Source organism: Acanthopagrus latus, chromosome 12 (genome assembly GCF_904848185.1).
Source record: "Acanthopagrus latus isolate v.2019 chromosome 12, fAcaLat1.1, whole genome shotgun sequence".
Lineage (NCBI taxonomy): Eukaryota > Metazoa > Chordata > Actinopteri > Spariformes > Sparidae > Acanthopagrus > Acanthopagrus latus.
The window spans coordinates 19,179,254-19,193,968 of record NC_051050.1 but is presented as its reverse complement, the minus strand read 5'-3'; the positions used below and the strand labels follow the sequence as shown (position 1 = coordinate 19,193,968).

Sequence of the window (14,715 nt, the reverse complement as noted above, 5' to 3'; positions counted from 1 at the left end):
CAAACCTTTGATTGTACTGTAAATAGAAGCAAACATTCAAAAAATGTAAAGCTTTAAATGTACATAATAATGTTTACGCTGTAATTCGTGTAAATTAAGAGATGTTTTTTTTGTGATCAGTGGTCAGAGAAGACGATTTTGCTCAGGTGCTACAGATATCACGAACGACGACATTTAACATTTGACACAGAAGAAAAAAAGGCGTCCAGCCTGTCTCACGATTCCCAAAGCTGATGCATAAATATGTAAATATTGTTATATTTTGATGAGAAAGATGAAAGTATAATTATTCTTCATAAAGATGAGGGTTTGTATCCACTACGTCAGTTTCATTTGGTTGAGAGCGATGTTTCAAGCCTCGCGAGTGACTGTTTTGAGACTTTAACATGATTTCGAGTTTTATTTTGAGTTTTTTCAACCTTTTAATTTGCAAAAACAGAAAGTAGATGTTACTCACATGCGAAAAATATATGTCTAACCAGTCACCAGCAGTTGCCATAGAGCAGACGGGATTCATTGGCCTGTGGTTTGAAGTGGAGACGAGCTGTAACAAACTATATAAAGCGTTAGCAGACTTTGGGCTCAGTGTCTCCCCGTATGCGGTACAGAGTACCTTACAGAGTTATTCTTTCAGGTTTTCTGTCTTGTTTTTGTTTTCCAGAGGTTGCACAGCTACACCGTATGTTAAAAGAGATTATATTGTATATCGGGGAGACTGGGTTTGTGCCTCTTTCTTGACTTTTTCCCCTCACAAGACCGTGAGAAGAAGAGGTTTAGAATATTTAAAATCCTCCTCAGCTCTCACTCTCCACTGCTGACATGAAGCACATGTTATAAATTGTATGTACAGAAAACTGTTGGTCATCTTTAAGATTGTATGGCTACATCAGGCTTATGCACGAGGGTGGAGTCACGGGTCTGACTTTGTTCGCTTCAGGTGGTCTGGGACTATTGTTTCTCAGATGTTAGCCTCCTGATGAAGGCACAAAGTGAGGGCTGTGAGCTCCACCCCAGCCTTCTACACTGCTGTGAAGTCTTCATTGTAATGCACTGGTTTGTCAGACTGTATGCGTCCTCATCAGCACAGAAATGAACTGAGTCTTATGTACAAAAATAAAGACTTTTTACAGAAGACACATCACCAGTTCCTTTATTTTCGATCAGACAATTACAGACTTTTAGCCTTTTATAGACTTTTACTTCTGTCAATTAAAGGTTCAGTATGTAGGATTGAGGGTATCTTGGCAGAAATGAATTAAGTGTTCATAATTTTGTTTTCATCAGTGTATAATCACCTGAAATTCATAAGTGTTTTGTTTTCGTTACCTCAGAATATCTCAGAATGAACCATTTATATCTACGAATATCTTCCTTTTTCAGAGTCCACCATGCTTCCACAGTCGCCCAGAAAAACCAACCCAAACACTGAGACAAGGGATGTTCTGTTGTTTTGCAATCCTACGTACAGTACCTTTAAATGAAAATCACTCTTTGTATTGCTCACTCCTGATGATCGTCCTCGAATAGAAAGAGTAACTGATGGAAATTTTCATTTTTGGAATAAGTTAGGTAGTTCTGCTGAGAACAATTAGCGTATCAGTTGATTAAACGATTAACCTTCCAACATTGTGATGTACAGCTAACGGGGTTATCAGCACCAGTATAAGGAATATTAAGTCGCTGCTGTAAATCCCACTACTGCTCCTTAATTAGAACAAAAAAAAAATGGAGCAGTGCATGAAGTCCTTAAAGTACTCCTGTCTAAGAGCAGCACACAAGTGTAGAAACAAAGGAGTAAAAGTACAAAAGTGGCAAAAAACATGAAAATATGAAGAAAAAATGTTTGTTTTTTTTGTTTTTTTGTTTTTGTTTTTGTCTTTTGTTTTTTTTACAGATATTGCAATATCGTTTACAACTAGTGTGATTAATCCCATTAAAGTCATGATTGTGATGTACCAAGAGACATGCTTTCTGATTTCCAGAGAACTTTACCTTTATCAAGAAAAATTGCCATTTTAATAATAAATTTGATGAATTGTGCAGCCCAAAAATAATAATATATTAGTAGTGGATGACAATTTAATGCATTAATCTGTCTGTGGTGTTAATATTGCAGCTGGTAAAGCTGGACCTAGTTTTAATTAACACAGGGTAGCTTGTAGTTTTATCTCAGCCTGGAATAATTACACTTTTATGTTGATTATAATATTTTGCATTATTGTGTGAAGTAACTTGAAGTGTGACATGACAGAATGAAATAAATAAAAGTACAGAGTTGAAGTACTTGAGTAAATGTACTTAGTTACATTCTACCACTGGGGAAAAAATGTGTGACTGAAACAAAGAAAGTGAATTTTGCAGTCAACATGGGATGATGATGATGATGATGGTACTCACAGCCTACCTGGTGAAGACTCCTGATGCTGGAGGTTGATGTTCCTGCGAGGCAAAACTAAGGGCAGCTCAGCCCACAGAACGGGCTCCACGGCCCGGCTGGTCTCATGTAGGAGGGCGCCGCCTAGCGTCCACCAGCAACATTTAGCGATAAGTGACACTCTGGGAGGGGAAGCAGAACAAACTGTAAGCTGCTGTCGGATCCATCTTGCTCGAAAAAGAGGCGAGGGTGAAGGCTTTTTTCCCAGTTTAGTATCTCAAAGACTGTATCGTCCCCCGTTAACCGCGCTGGGGAGCCCGAGGAGGGGCTGCGCCGCTGTTTGTAGGATGTCCCGACATGAGGGTGAGTTGATAAACAGGTCCACAGCGCCTGGGTTGGTAGCTACATTACCTGAGCAGCTAGCTCCCTTAGCTAGCTTCGCTAAGTGCTTATTCAAGTCAGTGGGGGGAGTGTTGCGTTTTTCGCGGCTTGTTTCCAGACTTGTCCCGACATACGCGCATTTCCAATCTGCAGCTCTGGTGTACACACATCGCTGGTGTCCCCTAATTTGAGGCAAAACGTTGAAACTTCTCTAAACCTGCTCGCAATGATACGGCAACATTGCGGAGCTTAGCAGTTAGCCGTTGCTAGGTGCTGCGTTACCTTATGTTAGCTAGGGCTAGCGAGCAGGCTAATGTATGCTAACTTAAGGAATCGTTGCAGTAGCTGCGATTTAATGCTGACAAACACTGACTGCCATAACACTACTAGTTGTACACTACCATAACAGTGTGCCCAAGTTTAGCTGTTGTTAATATTTTGCTAATATTTGGTATTCGGGTGCTGATTTTTAAGAGCCCCGTAATGCTAATGTTAGCGCCATACTGTCCCGTCTGGTCACATAACCTAATGTTGTTAGCGAATGCACTGTCATCAAGAAGAAGACAGAAAGTCTGAGGCCTCTGACCATAAACCAGTCACTAAGTTAGCTAGCTGGCGAGCTACTACCGAGCCTGGGTTAAGTTATGCCATGTTTTTTTGTTGTTTTTTTTTTTTTTTTTTAACTGTAAACCAGATGGAGGGTGTGAATTTTGGCTCCCCTCAGTCCCCACATTATGTTAGTTGTAGCAGGCCAGACAGGTGGTCATCATGTTTGATCACCCCAGAAGTTGCTATGGTGTTCTATAATGCAAACAGGAGCACAGTGCAGTCAGATACCTCCAGCTGGACTAAGGGGGGGATACTGAAGTAGCTTGGTTTAAGTAGGATGACAAAGTACTTGTTAACTTGCTCCCTGGTGGGCAGGGTAGTTTTTGAGATGAAGACACTCAATCATTTTCCAGGCACTCATAATTACTGGTGGAAGTGGGCTGTATGATCACATGAGGAGGGCACACACACTTAATACCACACAGGGGGGGATAAATACCTCTGTGAACCCTGCTGTGGGGCAACCAACCTTTAATCAACTTTGATAGCTGCCAGTTGATTTGTTTGTCCAGGCTGCCAGCTGATTTGTTTGTCCAGGCCTGGGGTTGGTAAATAAATGTTCCCTTTTGTGGCAATTTTCTCTTCATATTTTGAGGCCTTTGGTTGCGAGGCGTCAGATCAGTCTCAACAAAGGAAATACCCTCGACACTTTAATACTAGCCAGCGTTCCCCAAACAAGGCGTTTTACCCTTTAAAGGAAATGTCAGTGAGTCAGAAGTTGGAGTATTGTGTATAATGATATAACTATGATGTCTCATAGAAAATAATAGGTTGTGTTTGCAGGGCAGTAGGCCAGTGCTGGAATAGTTCTGCATCGTAATCATGTAGTAAAGAATGGAAAAGCAGAAAGATGCAGTAATATTTGATATATGGTTTTGTAATAATAGTGATCATTTATTTGGAGAATACATTTTGGGTTTGTTTCAACTCTACTTCCTGTGTCTCTTGACCAGTTCAGTTCATTTAGATCCAGATATGCTACCTGAGAATGTGTGGACGGTGCTATTAATGAGTAACAAAAGCTGTAATGAAAACAGCTTTCAGTTGTTTAGTGTGTTTGTGGCGTCTCTTTGAGACTTTGCCTGCTGGAATGCCAGAGTTCTTCATTGCTGGCACTTGTGGGTTGGTGCCAGTCCAAAACACATGCTCATGTAAGTGAGACTGGCCCACAGATAGAGATTGCCTTCTCACAGTCGGCCTTTGCAGACGCAGTTATAAGGAATTTGTAACTTTATTGTCAAGTCCACTTGTTTGACTTCGTGTTTTTCTCTTTTACAGGTGTGAGCTGCGATGCATGTTTGAAAGGGAACTTTAGAGGAAGACGGTTCAAGTGTTTAATTTGCTACGACTACGACCTGTGTGCATCGTGCTACGAGAGTGGAGCTACAACAACAAGACACACCACAGAGCACCCCATGCAGTGTATATTAACCAGGGTAGACTATGGTAAGGAGCTGTCTGAAAGCCCAGACAGACACTTTTGTCTCGTTATGATTATTACATATTTCATGACTCGACTGTCAACTGCTGTGTGATTACAAATCATTCAGTGTATTTTTAGCCCTGATTTTTGTCAATTGTTGAGTGTAATTTTGTACAGAGGCGCTTATATTTGTGTTAATATTCAAAGTATTGATTGACAGTTAACAGTTGTGCTGTTGATTGTGTTCTTGCAGACCTGTATTATGGAGGAGACACGTTTTCAGTAGAGCAACCCCAGTCATTCACATGTCCTTACTGTGGCAAGATGGGCTTTACAGAGACGTCCCTACAGGAGCATGTCACCTCAGAACATGCAGAGACTTCCACAGAGGTGGTGAGTATGTTGCACACATTAAGGGATCATGATTACAGATTTTGACCTAATGACATTTCCAAATTTATCCCTACACTTTGTTTTCTAGTGCACTTTTAGTTACATCATCAGTCATCCGTTCCCTCTGCACTAGCTTTTTACATTAGCAGTGCTATATGAGCAAACATTAGCAACCATGCTCCTATCCTGCCAATCTGCCCTGATATTAATGGACCAATACAAAGTGCAGTAACCTTACCGCTGGACTTAAGTTAAATTTCAGGCGTCATATGCCATTAAAGAGGGAGCATGCAGCTTTTAGCTACTTTTAAAATGCTGGACTGTCATGCACAAATCAGCGGTAACAATGTCACATTAGCTAGCTGGCAAGTTATAATGGAGCTATACTTTTTTTTTTCACTCTTGTCTGTTGGCATCACTACAGTTCAGACTGCTTCCCAGAACAGAGAGGACATTTAAGGGTAACCTGTTTTCAGCGCAGGATTTTTCTAAGAGTTGTCCACTTCTGATAATCTGAGCAAGGCAACACAGAGAGTCTGGCTGCTTCTGACTCTGCCTGTCAGGCTAGCAGGTAGACAACTGCAGCTCTGCTAGCAGTGCTGGAAAAAAAGAGACCTTTGTAGACCCAACTAGTCATATTTCTGCACTAGTCAACCACTTATGCCAAGTGAAACCAAGTCGCTACAGTGAAAAGACTGTTGTGTTGGATTTTATTGCAAAGTCAACAGCAGGGAGGGCGTCTCTACTTAAAAGTGAGGGGCTTTGATGGAAATGGCTGCTGTTAGTCTGTACTTTTCTTGAACTAAAACACCAAAATCAGCTATTTTGTTATTCTGTCTCACTGTATTCTGTATTCACAACCTCCCAAACCTGTCTGCACTTAGCCCGAAGCGCATGTGTTCATACTAAAGTATATATCTTTAAAAACATATCATAACTATCTAGTGTAACTTTTTAGAACAGCTAAGTAATTTTCTAAAACGGCTGACTGCTGTGGTTGATTTTTTACTTTTACTCAAGCAGCAATAAATGGTGCATTTGTTTGGGGCTGTTTACAGCGATGGATGAATACAGATGCAATGAACTGATGTGTATTTACATCAGCAGGATGTTGGATGTGGGATTGACTCAAAATAGAGTACAGTGGCCGTGTTCATCGTAATGAAGAAACATGCCACCCAGTGCAACAATGCTGCTCATTCATATTTTTTTTTTAGATAAGAATAGAGCACTATGGCACAGAGGATTGGATACACAGACAATTCTTGTCAGTAGGATCAGTTGATTGATGATTTTGGCCTTTTAATTGGAATCATTGACTGTTAAGGAAATGTAGAACAATGTCATTCTTGTTTTTTTTAATGTCATTTTTCTCAAACCAGAAGTAAAAACACAGCTGTTACAGAGGAATGGTTTCTGCAGCTTGTTTCTGTGCTTCTAAATGGCAGCTGAGGATGTGATGCACTGGTGTCTATGTGCTGTGATGCAGGCTGTGTGAACAAAAGAACGTGATGTGTGGTAATTTGCCTGAATGGAGTCATTTGTGGTGAAATATTCTGTATGAATAAAGGTTGATGGTCTGCTGACATATGATGGGGTTCACTGCACAGTAGTGCTGCCTTTTCACCCTTTTACCAATGCGTTTCATTTTGGGCTGTAATCAATTTGAATTTTTGCTTAATCTGACATTCATTTTCTCAATTAATTGTCTTGTTTATGTACAAAACGATGACAAATTCCCATTATAATTTCCCACCGCCCACAGCGATGTATTCAGATTTCATCGACAGACTAAAACGTAGAGTTATTTGTTTACTTTCATGCATAACAAAGTAAGTAGGCAGTGTTTGGTATTTCATACCCACAACCAAAATAGTTGCTGATTCATTGTCAGTCAGTCAGCTGATCAATTAACTGTCCAGTCATTGAAGTACTAGTTTGATTTTAATGTGTGGAGTGTTGCTGGATTTATATCTTTATGATGTCCATTTCATTGTCATCACTCTTGACCACAGTTATGCTACTACCTACACAGAGAGACCAGGCTTTCTTCAGTCAAAATTGCTCAGCCAGAAAACATGTCCTGATTGTCCCATGTGCAGTGTATTAATTGGTACATCTGCTCATACATCGGTACATTAAGCATTACTCAAGATTCATTTAGTCTTAAAGGAGAACTTCACTGAGTCTAGACACCAAAGTCTACTCCAGGAAAAGCTACATAAAGTAAATAAATTGCCTCAGGTGACGTCACTTGAGTCCCTGTTCATTGGGTCTGACGACTGCAAGTAGAGGGGTCTGTGGAGCTGATAAGAAGTGTGCTTACCAGAAGATCCTAAGCTCCTTATCTCAGCTCGAGGCTAGTTTCAGAATCGGATTCTGTCAACTCAAGGCAATTGAAGCAATGCACCTGAATCTCTGACTGAACTGTTGACAGTCCAGTTTGTGGCTTCTCAGTGCACAAGTGTTGGCTTGACCCTGTCTGACTCGGTACGTCAGACCAGCGTGGTGGGAATTTGCATTTCCATCACAACAGGACTACCTGCCTGAAGGTGTGTTTTCAACTGATAAAGCACTTGTCTTGCTGCTGTAATTACTCATCCCCCCTGCAGTGTTAGTGAACAAAGCTCTCCACAAGTTGGTGATTAACACGTTTAATTTCTGCTAAATTCTTTTATGAGAAAACTCTTCCGTTATTAAGTTATTTTAAAGCATTTACAATGGTGGAGTAAAATCAGGATTTGTTGAGTTCTCACCAGTAGAAACTTAACATGACTTCCAAAACAGGTGAAGGTGAACACCGTGAAACAGTAAGACGGGGTTTCAGTAACAAGATGTCCCTGCAGCCCGGCAGGACAGACATATTTATCAAAAAGCGTCAATCCCATGTATGGCTGGGCTATACTTGCGTGGTAAACTGGTAATGTGTAACACAAATTGCCGCCGGATGGTTTAACTCCACGTGGCTTAAAGTGCCAGTGAATAACCACAATTGTGGGTAATGTGGGCACTAGGTTTTGGCAATGAAACTAGAATAAAAACATGATTTTTTTCTTTGTGCTATAAAAAGACCCATCTTCGGTTCTGCTGCCTTGATTTAGCTTAATTCCATGAATTCCAATGTGGTGCTGAATCTTACATTTCCATGGTGAGTGTGGCAGTGTTGTAGGAGGGCTGTTTTAACTGACTTTATTGGATTTCATGTAAATAGCCCCGAACAATAGCAGCTCTCAGACCTGCCTTTTGTTGCAATGCTGCATGCTAACAACATTTAGTGTCAGGTTAAAATCTGACTCTAAAAAGTGACAGTGTTGCTTGGTACTTCTCTGATGTTTCGCTGTAAGATCTTAAACAGAAACCTCTCTCTCATTTCAGATCTGTCCAATATGTGCTGCCCTGCCTGGAGGGGACCCCAACCACGTCACAGATGACTTTACAGCTCACCTCACACTTGAACACAGAGCGCCAAGAGATTTAATATCCTTTCTGGGTCTCCATACACTGAGAGTCTACATGAATATGTGTTTACATAGAAATGTAAAAAAAAAAAAAAGATATTGTGACATTACCGCATTTAGCCTTAACAGTTCTTGTGCACGATGAGTCCAGCAGTGTTCGACACGTACGCAGGATGTTTCACCCTGGACGAGGGCTGGGCGGTCCCAGAGCACGGCGGACAAATATGCACTTTACTAGCGGCTCCACAGGGGGACTTTCATCCTCCTCATCACAGAGCTCCACCTATACCCCGAGTAACAGAGAAGCAATGGACCCAATCGCAGGTAAGAATCAGAGGTATACTGGTGTACTAGGTGGCTCATTACTGCCAGGTGGGAAGAGTTGGATCTTTGACCATAATCCATTCTATTGATGACTATGAACATTTTTAGCCATCTGTAGCATCACTTTCTCACAGTTGCTTTTGGCGAATATAATCCAAAACTGGTAAAAATGTTTTCTTATAACATAGATGACTTACAATATATGTATTGCCAGCGTTCTTATTTAACTTGTTCATTAATATAGACAGTAATGATGAATAATACTAAAAACTATATGTTTAGCATCAGAGGTATGTTTTACAGAGGCCCTTAAGGACAAACGATATGCAAAAACATAAACATTAAGATAATGAACTGGTGGTGGAAGTGGAAACATCCTAAACATTAAAACAATTTTTGTTAATGTTTGTGCTTTTGTGTGTCTTTTGTCCTTATGGGCAACTGTGTTATTTAACTCTTGACACAGCCAAAGTAGGTACAGAGTTCAAACACCTCAAGTGCCTCTTACATGGAGGTTGGTTCCTTAAGTGTACTTGTATAAATGCAAACAGATGGACATGTCCAACTTAACATATTTTTTTGTTCTCACCCTGTAATTACTGACTCAGAACAGTTTTGTAAAGTCTGTGTGGAAATCACATGAATATTTGGCACTTCTTTCTTGGTGTACACACACACTTAGATTAAAAGCAGCGACTGTATTGAATCTGTGTCTGCCAGAATAGAATTGAATATTGATATTCTAGAATATTTGTGAAGTGAAGTTATATAATCTCTTTAAAAGTCTAATGAATTAACTATTTCTCTTGGAATTCCCACGTTCTTTTCTTCTGTCTGTCCCTGACTGTCGGCAGTGTCGTTATTTGAAATCATGACTTATTTAGAAACAGCCGTCGGTGAAGCCTGTTTTTGTTGTCTCTCCTGCAGAGTTGTTGTCTCAGCTGTCAGGTGTGCGGCGCGCAGCAGGGGGGCAAATCAACTCGTCAGGGCCTTCAGCCTCCCAGCTCCAGCAGCTCCAGATGCAACTGCAGTTGGAGCGACAGCAGGCTCAGGCAGCACGGCAGCAAGTGGAGACGGGCCGCCACACGACACGACGCAGCAACAACCCAGGCAACACTGGCACCACCATCCCTCCACCCAGCACAGCAACTGCCAACACTGCCACCGTGGGTGAAAGCAATCCCTCATCCTCGTCCCACAACTCCCAGTTCCTATTAGCACGGTGAGTGTGGCCAGCTGGATAGGTTCATAGTGTGGTTCACAGCACTTAGTGAACACAATTTATGATGTTTACTGGGAAATCAGTTGTTTTTGCACATCTCTGACAGGCTTATGTGAATAGGAAATGGGGTTATTTATTGATGATATTAAGGGGTTTTCAATTAATGTAGATGTTTGAAAAATAATCTTTAGAATATTCCCCACATCACCTTTCTCCAAACGCCTGTGCACCGAAACTTTGTTCTGTCCTCTATGAGTGTGGTTACCGTCGTGATTTAGGTTGAGATATTAAAGATAATTGGGGATTTATGATATATAACATACTGAGAAGTTATTGATGATCTTAGAGACAGGAAAATCCACACATCTTCTGACTTTTCTATTTGTAGGTTTCTCTAATTTTTGTATAATTCTCAACAAATCCCACTCAAAGATGAAAACCAATAATGATTTAACTCAACTTCAAAACAGTCTGGCTTCACACTCTCAGCCCCTTTTTGTTCCAACAAGGCTGTGAATATGTTCTCAATTCTTTAATGAAAGACTGAATAATTTCCTTAAACAGCTGTGAACTGTAGTTTCCAGTAAATGCTACTCAAGCAGCAAAAGTAGAGCATTCACTGGGGACTATTTCAGTGCACGAGCAAGGATTTACAACAATAGGACGTTGTTTGTGGGATTGACTTAAAAAACACCACAATGTTAACATTCATCATAATGAAGCAGCCTGTCTACCACTGAAACAGTGGTTCACTAAAGTGTCTTTAATAGTCTGTGGACCACAGAGGCAGAAACTATCAGGCTCTGGGTAAACAGACGATACGTGTCTGTGGATCAGTTTTATTATGGGATTTGATCTGTTCTTTGGATTTGTTATAAGAAAAGTAAAAGAAATCTCCATGTTCTTGTGCATAAATAATTCCTGTGTTTCAAGTTTGTGATGCTTACTGTTCTCACAATACTAATACTGTAAGGTTGTATGATTAACTGTGTATATCAGATAAAGCTACAAAAATAAGTTGTTCCTCCTAGTGTTGTGATGATGATGTATTTTCTAACTTTGATACAATACCTTGAAATCAATTGTAATAATAACTTTATTTAAATACCAAATTTTAAAACGTTGTACTGAAGCACATTACATACAGGATACAAGGTATATTTATAGGAAAAACATAGAAATAGAAAGAAAAAGGGAAAAGCAACTAATTAGCAAAATGGATAAAAGTGCATTAGTGATAAAACAAATAATTGAAAGTACTCCATAAAAGGCTGTTAAATAAATAAGATGTTTTCCAAAAATATTGACATTGGATTTCATTTTCAACAACACAGGAAAAATATTGACACAACGATTAGGGCATCTTAGATTGTAGGCTATAACATCAAATCCATTTTTTTTTTTAAAATATAAAATCTAATGTTTCCTCTTCTCCCAGGTTGAATGAACCTAAGATGTCCGAAGCGGAGCGTCAGTTTCTAGAAGGAGAGCGCGCAGACCGCAGCCTGTTTGTCCAGGAGCTGCTTCTGTCCACGCTGATGCATGAAGAGAGCTCCTCTTCCGACGAGGAAGAGCGCCGAGACTTCGCCGACTTCGGAGCCATGGGCTGCGTGGATATCATGCCTTTAGATGTGGCGCTGGAGAACCTCCAGCTCAGAGAGCGCAGCTCCACGGGGAAGGAGCCTCCGCCGCCTCCTCTTTGATGTCCGAGCATCAAGCAGACTGTGTCCTCTCTGCTGCAACTGTCAGTGATGGGCAGCAAACAGCAGCAGTCCTCCCTGGCCTCACCCTCCTTTCTCCCTCCTCAATTTTCTGAGTTTGTTTTTTTTTTTGTTTTGTTTTTTTGTTTTTGTTTTTTTTTTGTTGGTGATTGTAATTTCAGGCCTGTCACCATTTTTGTTACATTGTAAACAAAAATAAATGAGAGCAAGTGGGATAAATGTGCGAGTGCGCAATAGCAACTGAGTGAGCGAGCGAGAGAAGAGAAATATATAAATATATATAAAATATATATGAAGTTGATAATCAATCCACATAACTTTTCTTTATCAGGTAAATGTTACAGGCAGCTGTGGCAGACCTTTGCTTCCTGTGACATGCAAACGGCTCTCCGTATAAATACTCCACATTCAAAAGTCAAGAGGGCGTAGGCTCCTCTGATGAAGCTGCTGTGTGTGTTTATGACTATTAATAAATAAAAAGTGCTTGGATGGGTTACCATAACTACTGCATGCAGTTATTTGCAGCGTGCATGACTTTTAATGACCTTGTCATTAAAACCCTTTTTTTTAAAAAATATCCCAAAGCTTTCAACTGTTTTTAAATGGTTCTTTCAATCATGGTTGAATAAGTACTGAAAATGTACAAAATCTGACATGCAGAATTTGAACTCTAACAATATATTGTGCTAGGTTTTCTTTGAATGATGAGAAAAGAAAACTGATTTGGGTTCAGCAGTAGCTTCTGAGGAAACGCTGCTCTGTGTGTCTCTCAGCTCCAGAATGCCTTCTTCTCTCTGTCTGAATATGTCGATTACGACCACATGCATCGGATGAATACTAGGAACAGAAGAAGAGTTTTTCCTAGTCGTTAATGTGTAGTGATAAGCTGTTTAGGTACAGTATACTTTATAATTTATAGATAAGTTCAGACGCCCAACTACAGTATGTCCATAGCTCTCTCTCACACTAGCATTCACTCTGCTTAGCGTCAGTCCGCGTGCTTTAGATGGCTTGTTTAAAATTTCTTTGCTGGGTAACCGGAGCTTGAGACTTTCCACACTGCAGTTTTGTTTTTGTTTAGTTTCTTTTAAGAGAAGAAATTCTTATTTTTTTTTTTCTGCTAAGATTAGCACTTTCTATTTATTCATGTTTGTTTTTCTGATTCTTTTGAGCCTTGATATGAATCATGCCACCTTCATGCCTATACTTTTACCCTCTATGTAAAAAAAAAAAAAAAAATACAATGAGATGTGCTATATTGAACTTGTGCGTTAACTTTCATAATGGTTCTAAGACATGGGCGGACATTTTTTTTAAAAATGTAAATTTAGAATACAATAAATATAAACTGCGCACAGCTTTTGATGAAACCAAGAGACCATCACACCTTTGCACCTTGTGTTGTTGTTGTGATTCCACAGATGTTTGTGTTCAGCTAGCTTCAAAGAAAAGCCTGCAGCTCTGCGACCTCTCAATCAGCTTTTTAAGCCTCGGGATTTAGCATTCATAAATATATAAAACATGGAATAAATAGTTCAGATTACACTATAATGTAGTTGTGAGCACTTATGAAGGTTTAGCAATGTATTTGTCGCTATTTAGAATGCCTCCTGTGGGAATCTATAAAAGGAGGCAGGTGTATAAACAAATCGTAAATGTAACTGTAGGAAAATATGTTAAAAGTGATATTATGGTGACTTATAAGCCATTTAGTGAATATTATTATGCTTTAAAATGCTAAAAGATGGGTTAAGGTAAATCGATGTTGGTAAAGTTTGTCTTGAAAGACAAACAGAGTGAAAGTAGACACTAAGACACATCAGGCAGTCAATGTAAGATAATACCAGAAAAAGCAAAAACATCGAAGCATTCATTTGTGCATTATTAAGTCCTCTTAGGGTTTTTTTCTTTTAATGAAAACGAGACAAAAGGAGGGTTGTTGTGTTTAATCCTCCTGGAGCAGACACACTGAAGCGTCCCTCAGAGGGCAGTAGGTGACCGCTCCCCCTCCTCATGAAAGACACGAGGTAAATCTGTTGAGGAGGACGACCTTGATGGATCGACTCGGCAACCGTCCCACCAGAGTCCAGGGTGGAGCTTCTCACCGAGGACGTTATAAAACCGAAAAAGCAGGTATGTTACACACCATCAGTGTGTGTGTAAAAACTGTGACAATATACTTTGTGAGGAAGCTGTGTCCACTGGTTGGTTGTGTGTGTGTGTGTGTGTGTGAGGGGCCATTTAGGGCAGCTGTCCGTGTCACTCCTCAGTAGTTATTGTTAGAAACAAATGGTGCCTGCGGGATGCCTTTCATGACACATGTTGGATTCTTTTCAAAGTAGCACACCACCAAAAGCCATGGAGACACAGATTAAGTGTCAATCACACCTTAACACACAGTCTGTGTGTGTGTGTGTGTGTGTGTGTGTGTGTGTGTGTGTGTGTGTGTGTGTGTGTGTGTGTGGAGCTCAGATTGTCTGAAGCCTCCACAGGACGAATTAGCAGGGCAGTAACTGTGAGACGCTGTTTGACTGGAGTGGTCGGGTCCTATAAAGATGCACAAGGTCGTTCATTAGTCATTATGCAACACTGGGTCATTCCACTATATCTGTATGTAGTTGAAGGCTGTATATTGTATAATAACCCAACAAGGCCAACTGCAAGAGAAGGAAAATAGATGATCAACTGAGTGATCAGACTGAGTGTTTCTCTGATTTCTGCCATTACGTTTCATAGGTGTGTAATCACGACCACCAGGGGTCTCTGAGTCAAACCAACAACAGCAAAAAACCAAGGAACAGACTAAAGAT

The 14,715-nt window shown here is 40.3% G+C and overlaps 1 protein-coding gene across 1 annotated transcript; it reads left to right on the top strand.

Annotated features, from left to right (window-relative positions):
• Positions 1-2,537: 2,537 nt before the first annotated feature.
• On the top strand, positions 2,538-13,289 carry kcmf1 (potassium channel modulatory factor 1). The gene is made up of 7 exons (XM_037117009.1): positions 2,538-2,737; positions 4,643-4,810; positions 5,041-5,180; positions 8,556-8,657; positions 8,779-8,962; positions 9,890-10,184; positions 11,623-13,289. Exons 1-7 carry the CDS (start codon positions 2,722-2,724, stop codon positions 11,885-11,887), a joined length of 1,170 nt encoding a protein of 389 aa, XP_036972904.1. The 5' UTR covers positions 2,538-2,721; the 3' UTR covers positions 11,888-13,289.
• Positions 13,290-14,715: the final 1,426 nt, after the last annotated feature.